Consider the following 27,482-nt stretch of genomic DNA (forward strand, 5'->3'; position numbering starts at 1 on the left):
CAAATTAAAGATTGTTTGATGCTCTGCTTTGCTGGTTTAGTTGAAACCTTTGTTCAATGAAATTCCCTTCTTTCTTGCCTCCAAGGGAAGTTGAGCAGTGTACATGCTCCTAAAGCATGGTTAACTCGCAAGCAAAGAGCCAAGCCCCAAGCTGTCCAGAAAGTTCTCCCACGGTCATTTTTTTCATAAAGAAATCAATCAAATGGAAGCTTAATATTTTTTCCTTGGTCTAATCATTGAGGTCCTTGCAGTAATCAAAGAATCAGTCTGTAGCTCTCACTTGTGTGTTTTAACACTTTTTCAACAGGAGAATACAGCACAGGTTAATCACTTAATGTTAGGTCTAAGTGTGATCTCGAGATACTTGCATCTGAGTCTCCTGGTAGCTACAAAATCTTCGACCGCTAAATACTGTTAACCGTAGCTGAGATGGCTTATCTGAGGCAAGGTTTGTAGGTAATAGTATCTTTTATTAGACTACTTAATATAGATAGAAGGGGACATCCTTGAGAGCCATTGAAGAGAGTGCCTGAAATACCATCAGCTTTTCCAACTGTCAGAGGCTTTATAAAAGATACTAGCTCTCCCAGCAAGCATAGCATTCAGTACTGCTTAGGTGTTTTGGGAAAAATGCTTTTCTCTGTGTGAATGTGCTGGGGAGGGGTATATTTCACAGTTTTGGGGTGGGTTGGTTTTTTTTTTGCCTTGGTACAATTACTTAAATGAGTTCAGTTTTGCTGATACAGACATGAACAACTCTGGGGCAGCTTTACGGATTAAGAATCTATCCCCTGTGAGCAATAGTGTGCCAACAGAAACTTGCCTTGGTGGCTGCCTAAATTAAAAAAAAAAAAAAAAAAAAAAAAAAAAAGAAAAACCCAAACCATCCTTATATAAGAACAATTAAAATGTTGAGCTTGTAAACAATCCTGCATTTCCCATTGTGGTGTATGTAAAACTACCTGGGAATACAGTGCACTCCAAGAATTTTTTTCCTTACCTGAACACAAATCATTGTTCAGCAGATCGCTGGGGTGTTGGCCACTGAGCATCGATGCATGTATTCTCAGGTAATGAGTAGTTTATTAGTACAACCCGCTGATGAAGAACTCGCACAGAAGTTCACCAAGATGAACTTCACCTTGTTGAGGTCCTGTAAGCTCAAAGACCACTTCTTAAAGCTGGTTACAGGTGTTTGTTTAATGGTGTCATTAAATAGTCCTGCTGATGGTCTTCAGACCATCCGTATTTGTGCAAAGTCTTTAGTCTCCCAGTACTTGATAAAGATGGAGGAGGCAGTAAAAAATGTAGGGAAAAATTGGGAATAGGAACATGTCTGAAAGGGCCTCAAGTTCCTCTGATCCTCACTAGGAAAGTCACTTCGGCAGTCATACAAACATGCCACGTATGTCACTATTTCTGTTCATGCCTCCTTTACAGGCCTACACTGATGAATTAGTGGAGCTTCACAGGCGGCTAATGGCACTACGAGAGCGCAATGTGCTACAGCAGGTAGAGAACATTTGTCAGCTTTCTGGCAAGCTGTTGTACTCTGGTAATCTTTGTGTCCAAGGGTCTCAGCTGGACCCCTGTGATGCTTGACCTTTCACTTGCCTCTCCTTCATGAGAGGGTCTGGTTCACTTTGAAAGCAAAGATATGTAGAAAAAAAAAAAAAAAAAAAAAACCCAGATGTGCATGCAATGTTTTTGTTGGAAAAGATACAGAAGTGTGGTTCGTGCATCTTTCCTCTGCCATCCTGGTAGCGGTCCCAAAGCTGGGCGCTCTCGGTCTAATTTAAAAGGAAAGAAATGTGCCCACGTCACTTTCTGGACTGAGCTAGTTAGGCATGCAGGAATAGCTGGTTTGCTTTTTTGGGAGAGGATTCCCTTCATGTTGCGAGACATTCTCATCTCTGAGGCTATTCTAAAGGGATGATAAAAGGACTGGATGGGTTGCTCTGTATCTGCTGGCCTTTCTGCTGTACTTAATCTTTATGGGGCCTGTATACATCCTTGCTTGTCTCCTTTCTGTACAGATTGTAAATCTCATTGAGGAAACTGGGCATTTTAATGTTACCAACACAACCTTTGACTTTGACCTCTTCTCCTTGGATGAGACAACCGTCCGTAAGCTGCAGAGCTACTTGGAAGCAGTAGCAACATGACGCTTGGCCTTAGAAGCAGGCTGCTTTTGAAACCAGAAATCCCGTTTATTGGTACCAGGAAACGAACCCATGGAACTAGGCCTTCTTACTCTCTTGATTCACCCGAAGCACTGCCTTAGAGAACAGCCATGCTCTATGAATGCACAGCCAGCTGCACTTTCTTGTAGGCTTCAAACAAGCGCCCGTATTGCTGAGTCTGTCCTCCCTAGCTTCATAAGTACGCTTGGGCACAGGTCCTGAGTAGAGCAAAAGACGTGCTGCACTTAGCTGCACAGTGTGACCTTTTTGGTTTGACTTCAAGAAACTGTGTTTTAAGAGCACATTTTCAGGCGTCTCTGAGATCTGAAGAAGTGTGGACGATGGTTTCTTCACCAAATCTAGGGACCAGCCTGCCTGCGGAGAGCTCTAGCGAGTCCCGTTTCCTCCAGCTCTGTGAAGAAGCGTTCACGCTGTGTAAGCAAGATTGGCTTTTACAAAGCTAGCCGAGAGACTGATGACAGAGGAGGCTTCCCAGGGGTCCTGCTGGTCTGCTGCAGAGGAAAGTGGACAGATTCCAGTTTTGATCACTTGCAAGTTAGTTCTGCCGTGGTTCGGTACAGAGCACTGCTGTAATTTGGCTCCCGATTCCTCCAGGGCATCGTTCCACGTGCAGGACCTTCAGCTTCCTGCAGAGACAGTTTGTGCTCTTTGAAGAGGCCTCTAGAATCTGCTGTCTCCCGCTGGGGTTTTGAGATGTCTTGTTTGTTGATCTGAGCTCCTAAACAAAGTCTCACTCCTTTCAGTCTGCTTTAACTGTAATAGAACTACAAAACTGTAAGCTGTATATTTTATATATATATTATATATATGTATGTACTGTATGTATAAGAAGGGCCTAGTTGGGTCTTATGATCTTAAGGGTGTGTTTTTCTGTTATGTTTTTTAATGGCTATGGCAGGGGAAGGGCGCTTAATAAGATTTGACTTGTTTGTTAAAATGCCTCTTGTGGACAATTTTTAGTGTATGAAAGCTGAACAGCAATCTTCAAAGCATTTTGTGCTCTGGAAGGGGCTCACCTGTCGTCTTTTCATTTGTCAGTGTTTAATAACTTTGCCAAAATACGTGATTGGTTTTGTTCTGTGTTCTCAAAGAGGAATCTCCTACAGTGGCCCCTATAGTAGTGGCTGTACTTTGGGAAAACCAAAACAAGGGAGAATTTTATCTTGGGACACACCTGGAAAACGCTGATGTAAAAACCAAGTGAAGTCAGGTTTGTTTCCTCCTCCCTCTCCTGCCTCGCTGCCTGCTCAAGAAATGGCAGGAAACCGTAAACACTAAGCCAGACTCTTTCATATATTTCTAGTTAAACTAGTATTGACTTCCAAGTGTTGTCTAGGTGGGTGTGAGCAAAGTCCCCTAGCTTTCCTTAAACCTGTATTACACTCCTGTTCCCTAAATTCAGTATTTTTTTGAAGAATTGCTCGTTTTTTCCAATCAGTGTGTAAGCTTTTGCCAAATGTTAAGTGGGCTGCAGGCAGCGAGGAGGAGAGCAGCGGTCCAGAGGAGCCCTCCGCTCATGAGCGGACCTCCCCTATCTGTGAAAGCCCCGTGTGGGAGCTGGGGGTTGCATCACGCCAGGGTTTGCTGTCCCCTCTCCATTATGAAATTGCAGTCCCTTGTTTTGGGTTACCCCTTTCTTTATCATGGAAATGTTGCAACTAATCAACTTAAGTGGCAATATGATGATAAGCTTGTTTGAGTTGGGTCATGTTGACCCGATTCCCATTAATTTTGTCTTTGTACCACCTTTCATGTGTCGTGTGTGTGTGTGTGTGTGTGTATATATATAAAAAAAAAAATCAAGCTCATGCCAGGTGCAAACCCTGTCACGACAGTGATCTCAGCTGTTTTCTTTCTTGATGGACAATGCCAAGCCTGGATAGAAATCCTGTGCGCAAACGTACACCGAGAAGGTGGAGGACAGCGGGAAGAGGAGGAGCTGCAGTTCTGTCTTGGTTGGCCGTGGGATGCACCGCGGTGGAGGATGGCAGACACAGTCCACGAGTGTCACAGGCTCGCCCGTGTGCTGTGTTTGGGCGTGGTGGGTACGTGCGAACTACTCGTGGTCTCTGTTGGGTCTGTGGTGTGGAGGAGGCAAGCCTTGTGCGGTCGCTACGGCCCCAGCCTTGGCTCCCTGGGCGTGCGGAGCGGCCCCTGGCTCGTGGTGCCTCCTGCCCGCTGCCCCCAGTGAAGGGCGAGGTTGGTGACGTTGTCCTGTCCCCGAAGCAATAGGAGCAGCGGTAGTAGCCAGCCTGAGCCCGAGATCTCCTGAGGTCTTTGCCTCCTCTCTCCACCCGGGTAACTTACTCCCCCAGCCATTGCATCTGTGTCGCCCATCCTGGCAGCATTTCTCCTGGGACTATCGGTAGCCTCCAGAGTTATTCCAGGAGGATCAGAGGTGCCACCTCCCTTCTGCCCCCTTCTCACCTTGAGATCTGAATGGTCACGCTGCTCCCAGCCAGTCCAAGAACACGTGTGGGAGGGTGTTCCTGAACTTGGCTGGAAGTGCCGGGGCTCCCGCCCACGGCTGTGGCATCGTCCTGTCCTGGAACCGACTTTATTCGTGAAGTCTAATGAGCATTGATAGGAATTTTGTTTGGTTTTTATAAGAAGTATTTTACACCTGGATTTTTTTTAGACTGTTTATAATCTCCTTGAAAACCTGAAATAGGATCGTTCCCCCAGCAATAGTTCTTTTCCATTGTGTGCACATGCTGATTTGTTACTAAAAGGTTTCTTGCAAGTACTTAGTTGTTCTACAGAGTTGTTGTTTTTTGGGGTATGTGGTAGCGTCGGGGACCACAGGAGGAATGACTCTGCAAACAAAGAATGGTCAAATTTGGGCCTCATCTTGTGTCCCCTTCTAGTTACATATGAACGAGTTCCCTGTGTAGATTCTCTATAGGCTGGCTGAATGCTGTTCTGACATGCCGTGTACAGGTATTTGTGGATAAAGTGTTTGTTCTTGTGTCACTCTTGAGAGCATGGATGGATTATTGTACTATAGGAAGGAGGTGGCAGTGCTGCTGTCAGCATTGCTCAGGTCTTCGAGGATGTGTAGTAGCTTGCGTTGTTAAAAAAAGGAAAAAAAAAAATATCCAAAATTGACTTCTAGCCATAATGGTTTTTCTAAGGAAAATGGACAGGATTCTGTTACTTTTCAGTGTCCTTCATCTTGGTACTGAAGGCATGAACAAGCGCTGATCAGTCTGAAGGCTTTCAGAGTTGCTTTGAATTGAATCGTGTTGGAGATCAGGACACGGCTTTTCCTTTGTCCTTGGCCTTTGCATTAAAGGGCAAAAGAGGGGTCAGGAGTATTTTCCTGTTGTCTTGGTCCACGTATGTATTAAGCCTTGAGGCTTTGATTACTGACATTTACTATGAAAACAAAACAAAGAAAGGCTAGTAAGGCTGGCTGGATCCCAAAGCACCAGCTGAGGAATATTGGACACATAGGTAACGAGACTGGCTGTGCCGTGGTCAGGCTGAACACATGGAAGTGCAATGATTTTGCCACCAGTTTTTCTCTCGCTGTGTGCGGTGGTAGCATCAGAACTAGCAAAGCAATTGATGCAACAATCCAGAAGCAGTTTTTTGTCAGATCTTGAACGTATTTGATGGTGAGAGAGGTTTAAACTTCCCTTACGGAGCTTGCCCTGTCAGGTTCTCTGCAAGCAGAGACCCGAGTCACTCTGGTTCTGCAAATTTCAGCTGTCACGTTGGCGCGAATGCACTGGAGCACGGGCGGTGAACTCGGACGAAGCTTCTCTCTGCTAGCCCAGGTGCCTGGCACTCGCTGGTCGGCACGCTCGTGTCGATGCTGTAGACGCCCATTGTGCACCTTGTACGAGTATCGCTTCTAAAACGACGAAAATCGATCGGTATTGCTTTCCTGGGGGCATGAAATAGCCATCAAAAACTGACAAGATGAGTTTGCACTCCTAAAGAAAAATGTAAGTACTTCAACTTCTAGATAATTTTTAATTGTATTTCTGCCTAGAGCCGAGGTATTAAATACCTTGTCACTTGAGGATTTTAAAAGTTGTGTTGGGAAATGAATTCTTCACTCGGCTGTAAGAAATTCAGCTGGCCCAAGACTAACTTCAAGATTAAAATAAAAAAAAAAAAACCATGTTTGTAATACGTTACAGGATTGTTTGTCCTGAATTTTAAACTTTTTGTTAAATTTGTGGAACTATGGAGGAATTTTCTAGAAAAAGTGAAATAAAGTAAGATGGAAAAGTAAAACTTCAAGCGTTTTTTGTTTGTTGTATTGCTTCTCCATGGACAGCAATGAGGCTTTCCCAAAGCGCCTTGTTATCAAAAATGTTTTCCAGTAGTCCCGAAGCCGGTAACGCAGGTGGCTGCCTCTTCAGCTCTGCTGGCCTCTTGCCTGCAGGCAGCACCGTGCTGGGGCAGCGGAGGTGAACAGCAAAGGAAAAGGAAACTTGTTTGAAGCGCAGTTGGTCCGGGGGACGACGCTCCTGTCTGTTAAGAGGTTGGTCTGTTGGGGTTCCCTGCGGTTTGCCAGCAGCGGGAAGGAGCTGTGAGCACTAGGTGGAGCGAGCAGGCCGAGCAGAGGTTTGCCTGTGGCGGGTGGAAGCGCTCCCTCTCTGCTTCCACAGCTTTGGAGAGGTTATCCGCTGCTCCAAAAATTTGTCAGAACCTGTCACGAACTGGGAAGAGCCAGGCAGAGCTCTGGTGCAGGTGTTCCTCAGCGGCAGGCTGGGAGCAAAGGTTGAAGGCGAGAGCTTAATTCCTCTCCCGAATGCTGCAGTGGTTTGTACGGGTCGGTCTGCTCCCTCTGCTGCTGCTGGAGCATCCTCAACCTTGATGATGGTCGAGGAGTCGGCACTGCTGCAGCTCTCCCTGTGATAAGGCAAATTAACCTTTTTCTGCTTGCCACGCTGCCACCTCGGACCCTGGCCTCATGGCAGAGTCGAGCGTTATTTGATGGAAATTAGTGAATTGTTATGAGACACAAACTGCGGAGTTTATTTATTAGGCATTCCTCTGAATGCTGGAGACGCTTCAAATTCATACAGCTGAGAACACAAACATTTGCATGAGAGCAGCAGCGGTTACAATAGTGCATTACCCACCCCTCCAGCCAGGTGCTGTAGGCACAAGTGCAAGTGGAATTTCACTGAGCCCAGATCGGATGCAAAGTTTTAGGTTTAAACCCCTCCTAAGGTGCCCAGTTCCAGGTACTGTTAATGCCCACCACAGCGAGGTTTCGATATGAAGTAGTGCTGTAGCAGAGCCGCCGTGACCTGCAGCCAGCAGCTCCCTTTGGCTATTTGCGTTATTTCATAGTGCAGGACCCGTCCCCTCAAAGCACCCGACAGCTCCTGCTGCTCCTCCTTGGGCCATGGGAAACTACCCCGAACCCCAGAGCAGAGCTGTTCCACTTGCATTCAGAGAATGATTTCTAGTTTGAAATAAGCCATTTTACAAGCAATCCTTCACTTGCTGTTGGGATCACCAGCCCCTCTCCAAGCGCTGGGCAGACTGGAGTAAGCCTTGCAGAACCATTTAGGAGAGACTGTCAGGAGCGACTGGTAAGGGGTGCTTCCCCCCAGCTTTGGAGAAGGCTAGCCCGTGGGCCCTGCGTTCAATGCGTTCCATGTAAAGGGCCTTTACAGCTGCTGGAATGGCTGATCCCAGACCTTTGAAAGAGCCCAGCCTTTGCACAGCTGGGTTCCCAGCCCTGTCTCTTCTCTACGAGTGCAGGTACAAAGCTCTGGAGTTCCCCCCCTTTTTCCAGCATTTCCATGATTGTAAGACTACAGCCAGGTTTCACACACATTTGTACACAGCCTTATAAATAGTCCCTGGTGTAAAACGCTTCTCAGAACACAGGCCATATATACTATTTTAACACTACAATTTATGGCTTCATTATAACTCAAGAAGATAAAACAAAGTATTGCACAGACAAACCCAGCACAGGTGAGGTTCCACATACACGGAGCCAGCGTGTGGAGTCACACAGCGTTTGTCATCTCTGGCAGAAGACAGTTTGTGGGTAAAGAGATGGAAAATAATTCGGATGTCATCAGCATGCAGTTAAACGTGCATGGGGGGGTGAAGTACACCACTATACAAAGAAATCTGCCTTTCTCCCTCAGCAGGAAAAGTGCAGTTCCTGATTGTTTTACATTCAGCTCAGGAAAAGAAAACTTTGGTTAAAACATAACATGTAATATGGATTTAAGGTAAACATTCTATTGCCCTTATAAAAATGGAAAGACAAAAAATACGAAGCAGAGATATTCAGGCATATCTCAGCATTAGAACACAGACACGGGAAAACACTGGGCACAAACACGCTCAGCACACTGCAGTACAAGGGCCAAAAAGTGTACAGTTAAGCGATTCAGAAGGGCTGCGTGATGACCGAGCCTCCTTTATTTCAACAGAACCCAGGGAATCCTTCCTGACGGCAGGGAATCGTCCTCCAGGCTTGCTTCAGTCCACGGCCCAAAGTCTCCACGCTACTGCCGAAGAGCATTCTCTGCTGTGGTAGGTGTATCCGCATCTGCGTAAAACTGAGCAATTCGCTCTTTGTACTTCTGTGCCACCACGGGTCTCTTCAGCTTCATTGTCGGGCCTGTGGAAAAAAAAATACAGCACACGGTTTTAATGGTGACGGTACCGCTTGGTGACACAAACCAACATGAGAGTGAAGCAAGCCTGGAGGAAGATTCAGAACACGTGAGCAGACATTGACTTCTAAATTTCTCTTTGCAATGAATAACATCTCCCTTCCTTCCCCTCTGAACAGAAACAGGACAACCATCCTGCAAGAGACAACGCAGACCAAGGGTGAGCACTGCTTGGCTCGGTTCTGCCGGGCAGAAGTGGGAACTCATCCCACCCTCCCCAAAACTATGACATGGAAAAGGTGCAGCGAGGAAAGGCCGTGGGTAGCTCTGTGTATTGGGGGTCCTGGTTGTGTTGTCTGGTCTACATCCAAGGAAGGGGTGATGGGGTAACCCCAGATGCCCCATCCACCACTCACCAAGCTCTCCACCAAAGAGGGAAAAGTCCTTCTCCAGAAGGACCCACTTCTGGACTTTCTGAGCATTCGAGACTGCTCCCTCATTGACTGCCGAAATGCCCTTCTGGATAGCCGCGTAGATAGCCTTGTCTTTGCTGCTGATGATTTCGGAGACTTTTGTAGCCTTGCTGCCCAGTTTTTGACAGTATTCAATAGCTTCTGGAGTGAGATCATCTCCTGGCTCACCAGTTTCTACATCTATTTTGCACTGCAAGACAAGTCAGAACAGGTAACTTTATATTAGTAGTGAGCCTTGCAGCCCCAGGAAGCTGTCCTATCATCTCCTTCCCCACCCCGGTACCAATTGCCCAATTAATCAGCCACTGCAATTTTCATACGCTTGACGCAAACCACTGCTTCAAATGAAAACTCGTTGAAGCAAAATGCAGATGAAACCCCTTCAGCTCTCCGCATACTCAGCAGCCAGGTCAATACCAAGGAGCAAGCTGGGTACAGAACTCATCTTCCACATTCCTCCTGTGCTAGCCCAAGTTGATCCCTTTCTTCTGGACCACAGCTTTACTTCCCCGCATCCCGCAGCAGCCTAGCAGTCTGCTGGAAGTCAACACGTGCAGCACCTGCCCAAGACAAGCGCAGCACCACCACCTCCAGGGCCTGGCTCAGAGCCTCTTGCAGAAGGGCGAGGAGGTGGGCAGTCAGTCGTGCCAATGAGCCACTACCACCGTCCTGACAAACCACCAGCCTGCAGGGGCTCTAGACAGAAGTCAGTGCAGGCCACCACAGATGCATCACTGTGGAGTTTAAAGCCAGTGTCTTAAAAAGAAATCACTGACAGCTCCTTACTGTGCAGACTGCTCCAGGAGATACTGAAAAATGGGTGAGAAAAGCAGAAGGGTTTCTTTTTTCAGTCACACTTTTAGGTCTTTTACTTCTGTTTCTTTCTGCCCTATGTGGTACAGAGAGAAACAGCTGCCCTGAACAACAGAACCCCCGATCATCCGATCAAGCAGTAATGCTCGTTTTTCTGTATAGTTACAACTGCTGTTTGCAACTCAGCTACAACAAGTCATACTCCACGACGCCTCCTGTCCCTGTAAAAATGTGTAACTTTGATTCCAGTGAGGAAGACAACGCATTCAGCAACGAAGGTGGATTCCCATCCTGTTTTCCATTACCTTTAGCGTTAGAAGCATAGCAAGGAATTTTGCTTTGTCTCCAACCAACATTGCATTGCTGATGATGGGAACAGCATCTTTTACAGCATCCTCGATTGGAACGGGAGGAACGTTCTCACCTCCTGCAGTGATGATGAGCTCTGGAAAACAGTCAAATCTTGATTAACGCTAAGAGCTTTTCCCCCTTCCTTCACAATCTGAAATGCCTTTCCCGCTCCTTTGTGTCTACAGGCTCAAACAGCGAGCCTGTGTCCCGACATCCAGAGAAGGCTCCAGGCGGGCTAGGAGAGATGAGACTGAGGCGTGCATGCAAATGGCATTGCAAAAGCTGCTTTGATGCTCCACAGATGTTTGCAGTTTGGGAACGTGGGGCCTGGCGTACGAGCCCCTCTGTACCCTGCCACACTCACCTTAGATTCTAAGGCATGTAAGTTGGTAGCCAGGTTGTTCAGAAACTTCAGTAAAAAATTTGCTGAGGCAAAGCAGAGTTTTTGAAGTTCCGCACTGTGATACAGCGCAGAGGAAAGCCTGCCTTTCTTGGCTGCCTTTTATAGATTTCTTAATGCCTTTGCGTGACCATTTATCTCTTTCTGATGACTGAAGTCTTGCATGAAATTGCATTTGTTTGGGGTTGGTCAAAGTCGTGTCCCAAGAACTGCATTGCTGCAAGCCATTTTCACAACAGTGTTAAGCTGTTGTTTTCTCTTAGAGGTTAACTAGCAAAAAGCTAGCTCAAACTGGAGGGACCTGGACAGGTCTGGCACCACAAAACAAGCCAACAAAGCATTAACTACTGCTCCTGAGACCAGAGGACTTTTTCCTTAATCTGCAAACACACAGTGGTTTCAGAGGTCATCCCTCTCCTCCCATCACACACCATGTCACATGCTCAGTGGCAGGACACACTGCAGCTATATTCATATTAAAAACTTTGGAAGGAGAAGTATTTAAATATTTTCCTGTGCAGGCCACAGCCACGTAACTAGCAGGGTCTGAACGCACCGTATCATCGTACTGCATAACCTCAAGACAAAGTGAGGGGATGCGTTACCTTTAATTCTGCCCGTGATGTAGAGGAATCCATCTTTATCATGCTTGCCAAGGTCACCCGAATGCAGCCAGCCATCTTCATCAATTGCCTCTTTGGTTTTTTCTTCCATGTTCAAATAGCCCATGAAGATGTGCCTTCCTGAGAAGCAGATCTCCCCGGTGCCATCTCGATCTGGCTTATGAATCAGTGTCCGGCAGCCTGTGACTTCCTTTCCACAGCTTAAAGAGAACACAAACACAAACCCATGGCATTTTTTTTTTTTTAATTCAATAGCTGAGCAGCAGAGTGAGATTATAGCAGTACCCTTTCAAGCTAAAGTGCTTGAACAAAGCCAGGCAGCTTTTTATTACAACTGCTTCAGCAAGGAACTTATAAACTTAAAAGGTATCTGCTTTTGTAAGGGGAACTACAGAAAAAGTTGGTATTGCAGAGAGCTCAGTGCTCACACACCTGGTGTTTTCCACTCATTGTTCTCGAACACCTGAGCTTTGAATTAGAGGATTTATGTCCTTGGCAGCAAGCTTTTACTGATGGTGGTATTTACTCTGCAGACTGAACCCGTGGGGACTGAACAAACCATTCAAAGCAACAGCAGAGTCTTACTGCATTTATTCATTTGACATTAAAGTGAACCACAGGCTAGAGTTACTAATTCTTCCTTCCTCCCATCAGTCCCTTGCTTCCTCCTCAGTTCCTAGAGAATCCAGGCCAAGTTAAATTTAAGTAACACCGCTGCTGCCCTTGGCAGATCTCATCTGCAACACGTGGCCAAAGGAACTGGCTCCCTAGCGACTTTTTACTGGCAGCAAGGCTCTGGGGATGAGCTGCATCAGGCGAGAGGGACATGCCAGACGCAGGAGAAACCTTAAAGCAACTCTTCCTCCCAGCCAACAGTGCTCTACTCACAGAAAGGCATTTACCTGGTAAGCTTGAACGCGTGAGGTAGAGAGATTGTGTGAGGCCCAGAGCTCTCACTCATGCCGTACAGCTCGAACACAGGAATGTTCAGACTTAGAAAAAATTCCAGCGTCTCTCTGGTAATGGGAGCAGCCCCCGTGTAGCACTTTGTGCACCGGTCCAGCCCAATGGCCTTTCGCACTTTCTTGTACACCAACTGCCTGGCTAAGCGGAAGTTCACTGGGACTTCAGAATACCTGCAGGAGAAAAATGGTTACAAGATCTCAGTCACCAAGTAGAACTTCTCCCCCTTCCTCCTTTCATTTTAGTTTATTCAGTAAAAAAATGAATTACTTCCCCCTCCAGCCCTTGCTGCTCACCCTCTGGTCCAAGCGCTACATTTGGCTTTTACTGTCCATAAGTCTGGCCTGTTACATGGGATATAATTCCTGATCTGGCAGTAAAGTTCTCCTAATATTCATAGCATTCCCTGAAGCATAGTGCATAATTACCCATTCATCCGCTTCAGGTTTGTCTGCAACCCGACGCCCTTGGCCCACGATGCCACTTTTCTTCTGAGTGCTGACGATTTTGCACCTATGGATTTCATTTTTTCTTCCATTTTTTCCCAGACACGAGGAACTCCCAAAAAAGCAGTTGGCCTCACTTCCCGCAGGGTGTCTACCAAGGTGCCCTGAGCAAAGGAGAATTTAATAGAGCTTTCAAAAGTGCTTCGCTGTAGACTTCAGGTCAGCACTGGTCACTAGCCAAAGCTTAGGACTCTGCCATCAGTTTTGAGGAATTGCTCATCTTTCAGCTGCAGTGCAACCAAGAGAAAGGAACCCCAGGAGCATTCAAATGCCACAGTGGTTTTGAGAAGACAACAAGGGTCGATGCTTTCAGTGCCAACGCTGCCACAGCACCAAGAATAGTTCTCAGGACACAGATTTAAGAACTTTCGGGACACCAGAACTGGTGTCAGGTGAGACACCAAGAAGCTCCTAGTTGTGAAGTGCTTGGTCAGCTCATCCTAGCTTGCAATACAGAGTCAAAAGGCAAAGGTCAGAGTGGCTATACTCATCAAACCAACAGACCCTTAAACAGGAGCAGTCGGTCACTACGCAAATAAACTGAGTTAGCACAGCTTTCAGAATCATGAGATAAGTCAGCCACGTTTGTTTTAAAGTACCCACCTCAGCTACAAGCAGGTGGATGGGTGTAAGATTTTTATTCTCTTATGTTTTTACCTTTAATGCATCTGGTTGAGCAAAGAAAACTTGTACACCGAATGTCATCGCCGACCAAATATCTGACATCTGTGCAGCAATATGACTGAGGGGCAGATAGCTGACCACCAGCTCCTGCTTTTCTTTAGCATCTGTCAGCATTATGAAACGCCCTGCTGCCGATGCCGTCCACGTCAACTGTAACAAGAACCCACATCAGTATTAAGTGACAGCTCTTCCGAGCAGGCACAACACAGAACACGCAGCTCACAAGACAAGTCTATGACTTCCTGTGATCTTAACATCAGGTGTGTTTTTCAGCTGATCTCTACCCTCCCTCAGCACTCACCTAAGGTCACAGAATGGGCATTTATACAAAAAGATACTTACGTTGTCATGACTGAGCATTACTCCCTTTGGCTGTCCAGTTGTCCCCGAGGTATATATTAGTGTACAGCACTGGTTAGGCTTCTGCGACTCAATGATTTCACGGAGCCGAGTATCTGGAACATCTTTGCCAAGGTCCATGAACTCACTCCACTGTATACATAAGAGAAGAGCTCGATCACTTTGTAGGCTATCATTCACATGTGAAATTAAACCCTTTGCTATGCATCAAGAGGAGGAAACTGTTTCCTACATCCAAACCTCTGGAAGAGGTTGTAAATAGGCACTGTCAGCCCCACAATGTTTTCTGGCTGCCACAAGAGGCATGACAAGAAGCAGAAAAGGAGACAGATCCACCCTGAGGAAGCTTACCAGCTCTGTAGCAACCCTGGTATTCACTGGGAGTGCCGAGCTGGAGTAACTGTGGGACCCAAGGCTGCCTTGCAGAGGTCAGTAGGCTAACAACCTCCCTTACAACGTGGATTATTGAGGTTTGAACAACAGTAGACATCTACTGCTTCAGCATGGCAAGCAATCCCTCACTAAAACCAACACAAGCTCACATGATGACAGTCCCGTGGAAGGTGATGCAAGCCATCAGCTAAACACAGCCAGTATTTACAAGCCAGTAAGATGCCCAGTACTTACAGAGTACAGATTTGGTCTCTTCTCTTTTAGCTCTTCCCCATACTGGATAATAGCTTTCAGATGAGGTAGTTTATGCTGAATCTGTGTTAAGAAGGGAGATTCGTGAGAAGGAGCAAATCCTGCCTGTCCATTTTAAGCCTAAGTAACCCACCCCTTAACATGCTACTGCTACTTGCCATTTTAAGTAAAGCTACGAGAATCTCTTCTGTGTTATTGAAAGAGAATGGGGAAGCCTCAGAGACAGTAATCGTTTGGACTGGGATGTTGCCAGACAACCTAGGGGATGCTCAATTGTTTGGTTTGGCTTCTTATATTTTAAGCTCGAGGCTTTGCTAAGCTGTGGAACCACCATTTAACCTCTTGTGAGATTTAGCACTAGTGACTACTCATCTGGCTTGAACAGGGAGCACACCAAGGAGGCTCGATCAGTTCACCTCTGCTTTCAGATCCAGCATTTGCCTCGGGTATTACCCTCCCACAGCATTTACCCTCCCACATCTGTCAATAGGATGCTGTAGCCCCCAGCCATTTAAAAAGTATATTTACTTCTAAGATTTTCTGCAGCTGTTTATTGTTTTCCACAACTAGAATGTTAGCACTACAGTTCTCTGCTACGTAATGACAGGCCTCAGGAGAGTTTGTAGTGTAGATACCAACAGCAAATCCACTACAAAAGAAAAGGAAAAAAAAAAAACAAAACAGAAAAGCAAAACACAGTTAGAGGATAAGCAGAGTTGCTGGCAAAATTCAGACCATTTCAAACTTTAACAGAGGAAAAACTTTAGGAAGAATATCCCATAAAACAACAAAAAAAAGTGGAGGGCTTAATTCCAAGAGCAAAGGCTCTGTTCTGGGCCATGGGAAACATCAATGGTGTAAGGGACCAAAATGTCCCAGGTGGAAGGAGGCTATCAAAATCCAGTGCTGTGATTCTCTGGCATTTCTCATCATGTTTTTAATCACAGTGTAAGTAAGCATGCTTTTGGATTAACCTACTGGTCATCTTATTTTGAGAGAAGCACCTGGCTAAAAATAAAATTAATTTTTGTCTCATTATTTCATAATGAAGTAAAGAGAGAGTTTAGGTTCTAGCTATCTTCATTAAATTCAAATAAAAGTCATTGGGTTTGTTCTGGGGTTTTTGTGGTTTTGGTTGTTTTTTTTTTTTTTTTTTAAATCAAAAACTGTTTCTCACATGAATACTGAAATCACTATCTGAATGCTAAAGCAAAATGCATGTCAAGAGACAACACTCATTCTCACCCTGCAAGGATAGCTCCAATGTCAGCAATAAACCACTCTGCAGAATTAAATCCCAGGATGCACACTCCATGGAAACGCTCTAGTCCCAGCTGTAAACAAGAGATGAGGTTACAGCAATCTTGGTTTTCCTTTGAAGAATGCTTAAAGTTAATTTACAGATCTCTGCTGCGAGCACAACACCAAGGGAAAAGTTCATGCTATTATATACGGTAATTCCCATTGAAAAACTTCCCAAGACCTAATATGGAACCAGTTAAGTTTCACATCAGACACTGTCCCACTTTATCAGTGGGCAGGAAAAAAAGGATTTGGTTAGTTCTGCACTTGGTATGACTAGCTCACTGACACTTAACGGTATTATAAAACTGCAGTCCAGGTAGTCATCGGTTCCCTTTGGGCTGGGAATGAGAAGGTAAGAGGTTAAGTTAGACAACACCCACTGAGACATTTAGGCATTTAGTACAGGTTAGGTATGTCAGATTTCAATAGTGACAAGAGGTCCGATGACGGTCAGAGGCACTTTGCTATGAAATTCCAGCTGTTGAAATCCCAGTCTTTAGATCTCCTCCTGCCATTCTCTGGTTTTGTCCCAGAGTGGAAGTATGTAGACTGGAAGATCCTACCATAGGAGTAAAAACAAGAGCGGCCTTAACTTCAAGAAATAAGGCTTCATAATGCTAACAGTAAGTACATGTAATGTCGGTTTCTCTCTCTGAGTGTCTTAACTCCCTGTACAGGCAAAAGGCTCAGCCAGTTTGGACATTTAAGTCTGATTCATAAGCATCCCTTCAAGTTTTTTTTCTTAGAAAGATTAAAATGTACATGCCTCATGAGGGGTGTTGTCCAGGTTTGACATACGCCTCAAACACCTCTATTTAAATGTTTCCTTACGCACTTTGTTAGTTGAATGTGGAAGCAACTTGCAAGAAATTCAAACAAAAACACTGCAGTAATTACCAAGCTGTTCGTGGCATGTTCAGGTATTTCCCTGTCACTTTAAGACTCACTCAGAGAATTTGCAGGTTTAAGATATAGTCGACCACAGCCATTTCAGCAGTTAAATTGACTGAATGTGAAGAAGGAGCAGAATTCATCAAAAGCTTACCTTCAGAAAGCTTTTCGCTGCTTTCCAGCACTCATCATAGTACATCTTATACGTTAATTTTATCCACTGGCCACCCTTCTTGGATGCAAGGGCATAATAATCACCATATTTATTAACAGCTTCCTGGAACAGCTCATGAACGGTCTTTGGTGCCTCGCTGCCTATGCCCTGTTCATCCATCCTCAGTCTGACCTCTCCATCTCGTCGCGTTGTCCACACACTGGAGGTAGGAGGTGAAGAGGCTGGTTTAAAAGAAAAATGTTCAGAATCGCATATTTAGAAATTGCTTGCTGCCAAATATAAATACAAGTATCAAACATACGAAAACAAATGCTAATATACCCCCTTTCACCCCCCTTTTTTTTTGTATGGCAAGTTTGCCATACAAGTGCTAGTGTTTTAGACCAGGACTAATAAATGAAGCCTCTAAAGCACTTTCAAAATTTTGTTAAACATTTCCCATTTACATCCCCCTCTAACCTGCTTTGCTGCCCTAAAGCTCTTTTACTGGTAAGGTGGCAGCTTCCTGCAACAATCATATAGACTGCGCTTTTTTTTCTTTTTCTTTCTTTTTTTTTTTTTAAGGAGGACTGGCAGTAGTACATTATTACCTGGTAGATAAGCATTAGGCAGTGACACTACCTATTTTGCTCCTTGAAGCACATCCATGCTTTAAAGTCAAAGTTCAAGAGGCTTCTGGACAGACCATCCCACAATTTGAGTTTCTTCTTCCATTGTTATGGTTTGATAAATTCCTCTCATTTCAATAATTTTATGCACACCACAGTAACTAAAAATTCTTTCCACTTACCTTTGAAGCCAAGGGTGTCTATCTGACATCCCTCCGTCTTAGTATCTTCAACTGTCTCAGTGTTGTGGACCTCACCAGTTCTGCAAGGCAAAAGCAATTAGCCCTGGATAGGCTTTAGCACACTGGCTGAAGAACGCCTTAGGCATGCTTGCTCCATCACTTAATTGTATTAGTCCCTGTCAAACAAGGATTAGCGGTTCCTGATGTTCTGCAGGTGACTTTATTAACTTTACTAGCCTGCACGGCTATGGCAACAAAACAGGTCCCTCTCAGAGCATGCCAGCTTTGCCTGCACTGCTTTTAAACACAGGTATGTTGTCCAAATTGTAGCTATCATTTCAGATAAGCTGCAGAAGAATCCATAAACATGTCATCCAGAAAACAGCGAGAATTTAATACCACAGGTCTGCTCTAGGTGCCTGAAACAGAGAGTCTGCAGCAGTGAGGAGGAGGGGGGCAGGAAGGGGCACATGGATCTGGCGCTTATCTCCTGCCTACAATATGCGCGTCTAACAAAGGGGAGCCCCCAGCAGCCTCACTCCTATGCAGTACTGCAACCCCCTGGCTAGTCACCCTGTGGGGAAACCCACAGAGATTTCCTGCAGAAGGCCAGGCCAGCTGAAGAGCAGGAAATTGATTTAACAGGAAATCTTGTTCTTAGGTATTCCTAATAAAGTTAGTGCATCAGGCTCCCACCAGATGTTTGTGAAGAAATGGAAACAGGCACATCCCCCATCTACTTCAGCCACACTCCTCACCGGGAACTTGTCCTGCGGTGCCAACTGAAAGTTGCCCCTTTTACTTCCATCCTTGCAAGATCTGGTGAGATGCCACCTGCCCGCATTTGTAGAAGAGTGTTCTTCCTCCATCCCTTTCCAAGACAGACTTTCTCACAGCCACAAGTGATGAGGATAAGGAATAATCAAGTCCCATATCCCACTTCAGACCACAGGTTGGAAACCAGACCCTGTGAGATTCAGTAGTCAAGTCCCTGTGCTCTGCTCCCTAGAAGGACATCCCACCCTCCAACCTATAGACAGATGACGCTTGTTCCCCTACCCTGGGCAACACCCTACTTGTACCATCAGTGTAACACTAAGGTCCAAGATTTAGTTGACCCAAGATTATATTCCAGAGAATGAAAATTCCCATCTTGCCTTGCCAAACAGCCCTCCCGGGGCCCTCCACTCCAGGCCATTTCACAAAGGTGTTTGTTTCTTCATGCCAGTGCTAGGTGTTTACTCTTCCCCATGGCAATGTTTGGTGCACAGTTTCTCTCTAGCACGGACTCCTGGGTCTTCTAGAAGGGCTGCAGGCCCCTGACATCACAACAGCCCCAACCATCCGCAGGGGCAGCTTTGGGGCAAAAGCCCAACGTCTCTGCCTGTCACCATCGGACTGCACAGGCACACAGGCAGGAGCTCCTCTGGTCCCATGCAAACTCCTCAGCCTAATCCAGGCAGGGTTCCCACCGAGCCCCACATTTTCCTCCCTTTCTACTAGACCAAAGAGAAGACAAGTCAGCACAAGGCTCTGTGTGAACTTCAGTGTAAGGGGTAAATTGCTTCCCTCTGTTTTCTGTTTTCTCTGAATTTCTAGGAGATAGTCAACTATTATTGCTTTGGGGGTATAAGGTTTAAGACAGAGAACATTTGACATGACTACTCCTGTGTACTGTCCAAAAGCAGAACTGCTTCTCCTATCTAATCTGCAAGCCAGAAACCAGAGGGAAGTAAATAAATTTTTGTCTTTATTTCCCCCAAAAGGATTACGAGATGTTCCCTACTACGCATTTCCTCCTCAGCATTTTCAGCACAAATTAATCCTCAGTTGCAATAGTTCTGCACCATTTCTCCACCAGCTTTTATGATCAAAGCATGCAAATGACCCAGTAATATGAGCAAAAAAGCCCCCGCTATTTCCCTTACAGTGAATCAAGTCATCTTCCTCTCCCCCTTACTACATGTAATTCAAATGCAGCCTGAAAAAAATTAGGTAAAGAGGTTTTTGTCAGCTATATCCCATTACCCTGTGGTGAGATATAGATCCTTAACCACTAATCTGCTCTTTAGTAAGAGGCTGCTTAGCTTTACAGACAGACTAAGAGGAGTTTGATAAAAATCAGCATAGGTACTGCACACAAACTATCCCCTACAGAGGCACACCCCTCTGTTTACAGTACAGCAACACTTCACAAACAAGGTAGTACCTGCTCGGTATTCTAAGTATTTGATCAGCGCCCTCCCAGTGACATAGAATTAACAATTAGGCAAAGTTCCTTTATAAGAGGTGATCTTTCTGACTACAAAGAATATTCTACCATTCCTGTGCTTTAATTTTATATTAAATGCACACTACTTCAAGCTCTGTACTCTGTGTGGTGTATAGCAATGTACAGCAAATTTAATTCTGTTCCTTTTCTTTTGAGAGGGAGAGATTGTAGATTCAGCTTTTGGATTTTGGAAGTTGTAACAAATGTTTGAAATTTCTTCCAAAAAAATCTTAATTAATCTAAGTAAACAGGATAGAATACAAACTGTATCTTATGTATACAGGTCACCACAGAGAACATAGAATCTTAAAGTACACAAACCTAGTTGAAGACTTGAGCAGTACATCATTCAGTGACACCTCACAGTTCCCTTGAGGATCCGAATTAAAATAAGCCGTGGGGACCGGTTCCGCAAGTGCCATACGTGCATCTGACTCACACAGCATTGTCCCTGTAAAAACAGGTTTTAAAAATTAACATACAGTCAAACTCTACAGTCAAACCAGCTTCCATTGATGTAACTATCTGACCAAGGCAATCCCAAAGCAGGCATGACTCTGGAGTGCTGTATTTGCATGAAATACGGTAAATTCTAACAGCGGACGCAGTGCGCTCCACGTCGCGCTCAGTTCATTTGAAAAACCTGATAAGCGGTAGACGATACATCCATTCCCACATCCGAAAACAAGCGTGCCAATTAGAGCTTTGAAAGAGCACTGCGAGCCTAACAATTTAAATTTTACACTCCCTTTGCCCCAGACGTTCCTGCTCAGCTCTCAGATTCCCCCCCCCCCCCCCAAACCCACCACTGCAGGGCTCCGGGCCCAGCCTTACAACGCATCGCCTCCGCCTTTGTGCAGCCTCTCCTCCCGCAGCCGCTCCAGACCAGCGCCGCTGCCGACGTGTAATATCTTTTATTTTTAAACTAGCGCCCAGGAGGCAGATCTGGAGCATCTTATGTCATGTGGTGCCTGCCTCGCAATTGGAAGCGACTCGTCACCCCACACCGCCGCCTCTTAAGGAAGCTCTGGCCCCGCACCTGCCCACCAGGCTCAGGCGCACCAGGGCTTTGGGGTCCCCCTCAGGGGACACAGCCCCAGGACACCCTGGAGATTTAACCTGTTCTCATAAAAATCAGGGCTTTTGCAGCCGTTGTGTTTTCGGCAGCTCTTACGCTGCTTTCAGTACTTTGTCGTTAGGGGATTTTGTCACCTAAACGAAGCGTTTTCTAACCCTGAGAGCAACGTTGGTTTTATTTAAGGTTTACGTTCATCAAAAGCCTTTGATGCTTATGACTTGACAGGCTGAACTTTAATTGTTTCAAGGAATTTCTAATTGATTGGAGATGAATCTCATTATCATTGATCTTTTTAAAAAAGTGGGGTTTAGCATGCTATTTTGTACCTGCATTAGACAGACACAATTTAAAGCGGGCAATGTGAAGAGCATGTTTGTCTGAATGACGACAGACAGGAGCAAAAGGAAAGAGCCCTTTTATCTAACGAATCCGACACAGCCAAGCTGCAGCCTTCTGCCTCTGATGGGTGGGGAAAGCCATGGCCAGCCACAATTCACAGCAAACAGACCTGCCTCCAGCCCAGGAAAGCACGTCCCCCCTTCCGCTTCCTCATCTACGCAAGGACACGTTGCTGCTCACACCACGCTCTGCTACAGGCTACAATTCACAATGCAAAAATAGTTTAATTCACAAGCAGCTGAGAAAGGGACGTCTCCAAAAATCCCATCTCTGAAGCTCTGAAATAATTGGCAGATGTCGCCCAACGCCCCATTCACCCTAAAACACCAGAGTGGTTCATTCTGTTTCTTTTAATAAGACGGCTGTGAGAAAAAGGGCATTATCCCTACAGAGCAGCCCAGTGCTAGGAGCAGCCACCCAGACCTGTGAAACCTGCGTTTAGTTCCCTCCCCAGCCTGGAGGAACTCAAACCCACATCTAGAAGAACATCCCGGTTACCAGACTGCGTGGTGCCTGCTGGAGGTGTCACCACCACCTCTCTTGCTCAAAGAGAGTCCTGGGCACGAGGCGAGGAGGAACGTACTGTAGAAGCCGTCATTATGCCTGACCCCCTTTCACAATGCTGTACCCACATTCCTTCCCAGTGCCCCACAACAAGGAGTTTAAGGCTCCCTTGTGTCCCTGAAGGAAGCTTTTCTCTCTGTACTAATTACAGCCTTTCTCTTGCCACCTGCTCTTGAATGCAGCAAGAAAGTTTCAAGGGAAAGGGTGGAGGTGTCCTCACACCAGCTATCTCACAACACAGCCTGGCAAGCTCTTGGGCAGCAGAAGTTGGCTGGAAACAAAGGCAAAGAAAGGCAGAAGTCTCATCTCCCAGACGAGCATTTCGGCTGGTAGGCTGTGGGTTTGTGCCTCACCCCCAGTCACTCAAGAGGAAAAAGTGCTTCACAGTGGAGACCATGACTGCACGCTGCCCTCGCTGTGCTGTGCACGTGCTCTTCACCGAGACCCCCCCTCCATATGGGCCAAAACCCTGACAGCAGGGTCTCCTGCTGATGGGTGTTTGGTTCCCAAGTGTGGACACACCAGGTATGCCACAAAGATCAAGGACACGAGGCTGCACGGAAGTCCAGGACATCACTGTCACCATCACATCCAGTGGGATGGGTGCTTCAAGGACAATCTAGATGTTAATGCCACATGGCCCTCAACACCTGGAGAGCAGCAGCACCTCCCTGCATAAGCAGCAGCAGAACTTCTGGAGTGCCCAGGTACACTTGCACCATGAAACAGAAAGCTGAAGCACAACCTGGTTGTGCAAGTTTCCTTGTGAACGCAGGCCATGGGAATCCCAAGTCAGTCACACATTTTATATAACAAATCTAGGTTAGAAACAAAAATTTGCCAATATATGTACGTTCACTAGCTCTGCTAAGCACTGCAGCTAGCCCCCTCCTCTCTGGTGCTCAGCTACAAGCACAGCTATGCTACACAAGCCACTGGAAAACACACACGTGCTCACCAGAGCCAGGCTTAACGCTCGCGGTAGCTCGCTGGGGTTGAACAGGATCACGAATGATCCTCTCCTGCCCCACGCTGTTTCCAGAGGAGTTAACACACACCGATGCACCACAGATGTTCAGGAACATGAAGAACAGACACCCAAACAAAAGCCTGCTGAAAAGAAACCTCCCTTTTAGTTAAGACTGTGTAACAACTTAAGTCATTTAAATACAAAGCATCTTCTGCTTTGAGGGAGCGCTGTGTCCTAGAAGAACTAGAATTTGGTGAACGATTTCATTGAAGCCGCTGCAGAGCCTCACTCACAAAACAAAATAAAAGTTTGACTACATGCAAACTCATGACAGTCAACAGGACAAGAGTGAAGGTTTCATTTATAATAGGCTCTGAACATGCCTTTACTTAAAACACACATCGAGCTTCAAAAACACCAGCTCAAATTCAAATTACTGCATGTGTTCATTTTTCCAGCACAGCCCACTTTGTTTCCTGTGGCTAATTTCTTTTCTTTTTACTGGTAAAGACACCACGTCTGATCCGGTCCAATTTCCACTGTGCAGGTCAGCTGCAGGAGATTGCCACATCATCTCGCTGCCTTTCCACATTTCCACCAAAACTGAAACTTGGCCTTTTTGTTCCTTTGTTTTCTTTAAAGATTTATTAAGTGAGGAAACAGAAGCTGAGCAACCCACTCGTCCTCTTTTAGATAAATTCCATTTTTAAAAGGGCAGTAATTAAAAACTTCCTAAGCACTAAAGGTTTTTCTCCTCAGCAGCACCACTGACCACAGGTCAGCATATGGCTGTGCTGGGAAATTATTTCATGCCCTCCTGATGCAGGAGCAGAGAGGATGTGAGGAAAAATATCCCCAACCCCTATAAGGATGATACCACGCCAAAGATCTTGAACAAACGAGACAACTGCAGGCAGACGTTTGACTCCACTGCAGCGCCTTCAGAGCTGAACTTTGGGTGAACAAAGCTGCCCACAGACCATCACGCTCTCAGCTAGACCCAGGGCTTGCCCACCCCGAAAAGGGTGCCAGCATGGGCTGTCACCAGAGGCATCGGCACCACGCAGTTCCTCAGCCACGTAGGCCACCGCATAACTCGTTATTCTAAATTTTACACAGATTCCTGGGGAATTCACCTAAAATATCCCCGTGTCCTGGAGGAGCAACGTGACTCACCAGCAGGCTCTTTTAAGTTCCTCTTTCCTAAACTGCTATTTGCTTTACCATGCCATCTGCAGTCATTTGCCTGTGGATGGGAAATCCCCTCACGCAGAGTAAGAGAGCACAGGGATGTATTTTCAGAGACGCATCCACCCGTGTTTCTGCCAGCTTCCACACCGCCCAAGACTCTATCTCCGCCTGAAGCCCAGCCAAGCTCGGAGCTGGCGGTGCAGTCGGTACCGGAGCGTCCCTGAACGCTCAAGTCACCTCACGTTATTTCACCATCTGTAGCGGGGCAGGACTGGCGACAGCCGCCCACGGGGAAGGGATGGGCCTGCTCCTCGGATCACCCGTGCAGCCTCAGCCCTCAGCGCTGCTCCCTGACAGGGCGGGCCGGCCCCCAGCGCACCGGGGGTTTATTTAACCAAAAACCCAAAGTATTTCAGCCCTGCTGGCCAGGCTGCCCCACTCGTGAAAGAAGCGTCAAGAGAAGTGGGCTCGGCAGTGGCCGGAAAGATTAATTTCACAGCGAAAAGAGTGAAACGCGCCAGACGGGTGGGCTCAGGCCCGGGTTCAGCACCCACACCAGTCCCACGGCCACGCAGCCTCCCACTCCGGACACGCAGAGGTTCACAGGGACATCGCCTGGGCACGGCCACGCTGGGGCCCGCAGAGCTGCGACACCCGAGAAGCCCCCGGCACGTTCCTCCCCGGCCGCGGCGGGGGGGGCGGGCCTGTCACGGCTCGCGTGGGCGCCAGCGGGTTTCCCGCGCCGCGTTCCCCGTGTCGCGAGGGGCCGACGAACCGATACCGCCCGCTCCACGCGCAGCCGACCGCGGGGGGGAAGGCGGGACCACGCGCGTGCGCTGCACCGCCCCACGCCCCCGCGCGCACGCGCCGTTACCTCAGGAGCCGGCGGGCGCGCAGCGACCCCCACGCGGCGCGACAGCAGCTGCCGCGCGCCGCCACGCGGGGCCCTTTAGAGCGCTCGTGGCGAGGGGCGGGGCGGCCGCCCAGAAAGGGCGGGTCCCTCCCCTCAGCCCCGCCTCCTCCCCCCTCGAAAGACCCGCGCGGCCGCGCCATTGGGCGAGGCGACGGTCGGAAGGCGCCGAGGCCCCGCCCCCCGCCGCCGCGGCGGAGGTCACCCGCGGTCGTTGCCCCGCCGCCGGGCCCGCGTGCGCAGGCGCCGCCGCCTGTCAGCGTCGGTGGTGTCGGCCCCGGGCCGAGCCCCGCGGCCCTGCGGGCACAGCTCGGCTCCCGCAGGCTGAGGGCAGGACGGGCTGAGCCAGCGCCGCACCCGCGAGGCGGTCGGAGAGGCCCGAGTCGCCTCGCAGCCACCCTGAGGCCGGTGAGCGCGGCTGCGCCTCAGGAATCGATAAGCAGCGGCAAGCGTGAGGGGTTTCTCGGGCAGCGCGCTGCTGTGCGGCCTTCTCTGCCCAGCAAGGAGAAACAAAAGCGAGAGGAAGAGAAACGGTGCGATGGTTGCTCACAGCTGAGGTGCTGCAGCAGAGGAGGAGGCTGGCCCCCGACAAACCAGCCCCAGGCTGTTGTTTTCCGATCAGCACAAGCGAAGGAAACGGGCTGGCTCTGTGCTGAATACAGGCACAAGCATCGGGCGGTTCTGGCCGTGGCGGCAGCAGGAACGTTGTTACCAGACGGGCAGCAGAAGCTGTGGTCTGGTGCCAGCTCCACCATCTCCTGCCCTCCCTGGGTCTTGCTTATTTAAACTGAAGTCCAATGGCACATTTTTTAATTTTTTTTTTTAAAGGTTATGGTCAGATAGATCATCTTACTGTTCTCAGTTGTTTCTAGCTGATAAAGTTGCAGAAAAGCCAGAATTTTGTTTATCCTGTTAGCAAAACAGCTGTATCCGTCAAATGAATTTTGCTAGTTGCAGACCAAGAATTGCTAAACACTGGTCTTTTCCTGCAAATCCTGTCCCTCCCCCCAGTGCCCAGAGATATTCCCCACTCACACTGGGCAGGGAGGGTATGGTTCACGCCATTTAGGTGATGAGCAAACCTAAGGACTATGTCATGAGAGAAGCTCCTGCCAGAAGGTCGGGGCCACAGCTGGAGCAGCAGCAGGTCCAGAAGACAGAACAGCACCGAGGATATTGCAGCTGCAAAACAGCAACAGCACAGTGAGATGGTAACCGCCAAGTCAGCCCCAGGAGCCCTGCACTGTGCTGTCTGCAGGTCCAGGCAACCAAGAGTCCTTGCTTTGTCAGCTGTTTGCATCTCTTGGCAGCCTGAGCCTTCCCTTGCAGCTCCACTGCACTCCCCTCCCTGCCCCAGCTATCTCATCTGCTCTTCTCTGCAGCCTGTCCAAATCCCTTAACAGCTCCATTTGGATTCAGATGGCAAATTTATTCTGAAGAGCAAGGATACAAATGGCATCCGGAAAGTTGGGGAGATCTGTAAACTTAGCAGACCGCTAACCCTCTTACTCCGGTCATGCCTTGGTCGTTAGCCAGTACCTGCTGTGCTGACAAGGGGCACGTAATTCTCAGCGAACCAAGAAAAGATTCAGTGGCGCAGACCAAAGGTTAACTGAAGTAGCAGGAGTAACCATTTCTATTTTTGGTGATGCCCTGAGCCAACAAATTACCTTGGGCAAGCTGCTTTTTTGTGCTCCCAGTGTCCTTGTCCATCAAACTGAGGTTGCATCACTACCAAGGTAGACGCCACAGTGTTTGCAAAACTCCCATTAGTTCTGGGACCAAAGTGGACCACGTTACAGAGGAAGGACCAGACAAGAGCAAAGATAAGTACAGATGGTCCTCAGGCAACTCTGCCCCAGGGAGGAGAGGGACTGTTCTCACTGCCTGCGGGGAATCAGCTTATACCTTGGCATAACTACAAGAACCTTTATTATGATTGATGATAGCACAGCCCAGCCCTTTGTAAACAAACATGGAGCTGTTAAGCTTGAACTAGCAAATGCACCAGAGTGGCTGCACTCTTTGTCCAGTATTGCCTTTGCTGGCTCTATATTTACTAGCAATTAACTCGAGCGGAGTCCCAGGGTTCTTACTTTCCGAGGCACCAAGAGCAGAGCGGCCCAAGAAGCTCCAGGACATATTAACACAGTACAGAATCGCTCGCCTGGGGTGAATTTTAGCAGTGGCTGGCTAGGCCAGGAAAGACTGGAAAGTCTTTGCAGGTATCAGTTGTTCCAATCACTGGCTCGTGACTGATGTTACTGAATTTTCATGCCATGAAAATTGCAACCAGCATCAGTTATG

General features: G+C 47.4%; 2 protein-coding genes across 10 annotated transcripts in view; one reads left to right on the forward strand and one right to left on the reverse strand.

Moving 5' to 3' along the window:
* Nucleotides 1–3,224, forward strand: part of MLLT1 (MLLT1 super elongation complex subunit) — a 29,280-nt gene extending 26,056 nt beyond the window's left edge. For 2 of the 6 annotated variants that reach the window (XM_075524624.1, XM_075524623.1), the window contains exons 11-13: nt 1,023–1,070; nt 1,441–1,512; nt 2,037–3,224. In XM_075524624.1, coding sequence (XP_075380739.1) covers nt 1,023–1,070; nt 1,441–1,512; nt 2,037–2,165 — 249 coding nt within the window. In that variant the 3' untranslated portion in view covers nt 2,166–3,224. Of the gene's footprint in view, nt 1–307; nt 878–1,022; nt 1,071–1,440; nt 1,513–2,036 lie in introns of those variants that run through there. The other 4 variants (XM_075524626.1, XM_075524625.1, XM_075524627.1 and 1 more) reach the window with 3 other exon arrangements.
* A 3,963-nt stretch (nt 3,225–7,187) lies between these two features.
* ACSBG2 (acyl-CoA synthetase bubblegum family member 2) lies at nt 7,188–25,243 on the reverse strand. 4 transcript variants are annotated; one of them, XM_075524478.1, is made up of 15 exons: nt 25,140–25,243; nt 20,385–20,514; nt 17,792–17,871; nt 16,981–17,222; nt 15,876–15,964; nt 15,159–15,279; nt 14,613–14,693; nt 13,968–14,117; nt 13,599–13,775; nt 12,864–13,045; nt 12,375–12,608; nt 11,455–11,672; nt 10,404–10,543; nt 9,229–9,475; nt 7,188–8,817 (listed from the first exon to the last, which is right to left on the reverse strand). In XM_075524478.1, exons 2-15 carry the CDS (start codon nt 20,507–20,509, stop codon nt 8,702–8,704), a joined length of 2,202 nt encoding a protein of 733 aa, XP_075380593.1. In that variant the 5' UTR covers nt 20,510–20,514; nt 25,140–25,243; the 3' UTR covers nt 7,188–8,701. The 4 variants fall into 4 exon arrangements, with proteins under 4 accessions (XP_075380593.1, XP_075380594.1, XP_075380592.1 ...); XM_075524479.1 differs by lacking the exon at nt 25,140–25,243 and adding an exon at nt 24,251–24,485; XM_075524477.1 differs by lacking the exon at nt 25,140–25,243 and adding an exon at nt 20,898–21,047.
* Nucleotides 25,244–27,482: the final 2,239 nt, after the last annotated feature.

Source organism: Mycteria americana, chromosome 24, assembly GCF_035582795.1.
Source record: "Mycteria americana isolate JAX WOST 10 ecotype Jacksonville Zoo and Gardens chromosome 24, USCA_MyAme_1.0, whole genome shotgun sequence".
Classification (NCBI taxonomy): Eukaryota; Metazoa; Chordata; class Aves; order Ciconiiformes; family Ciconiidae; genus Mycteria; species Mycteria americana.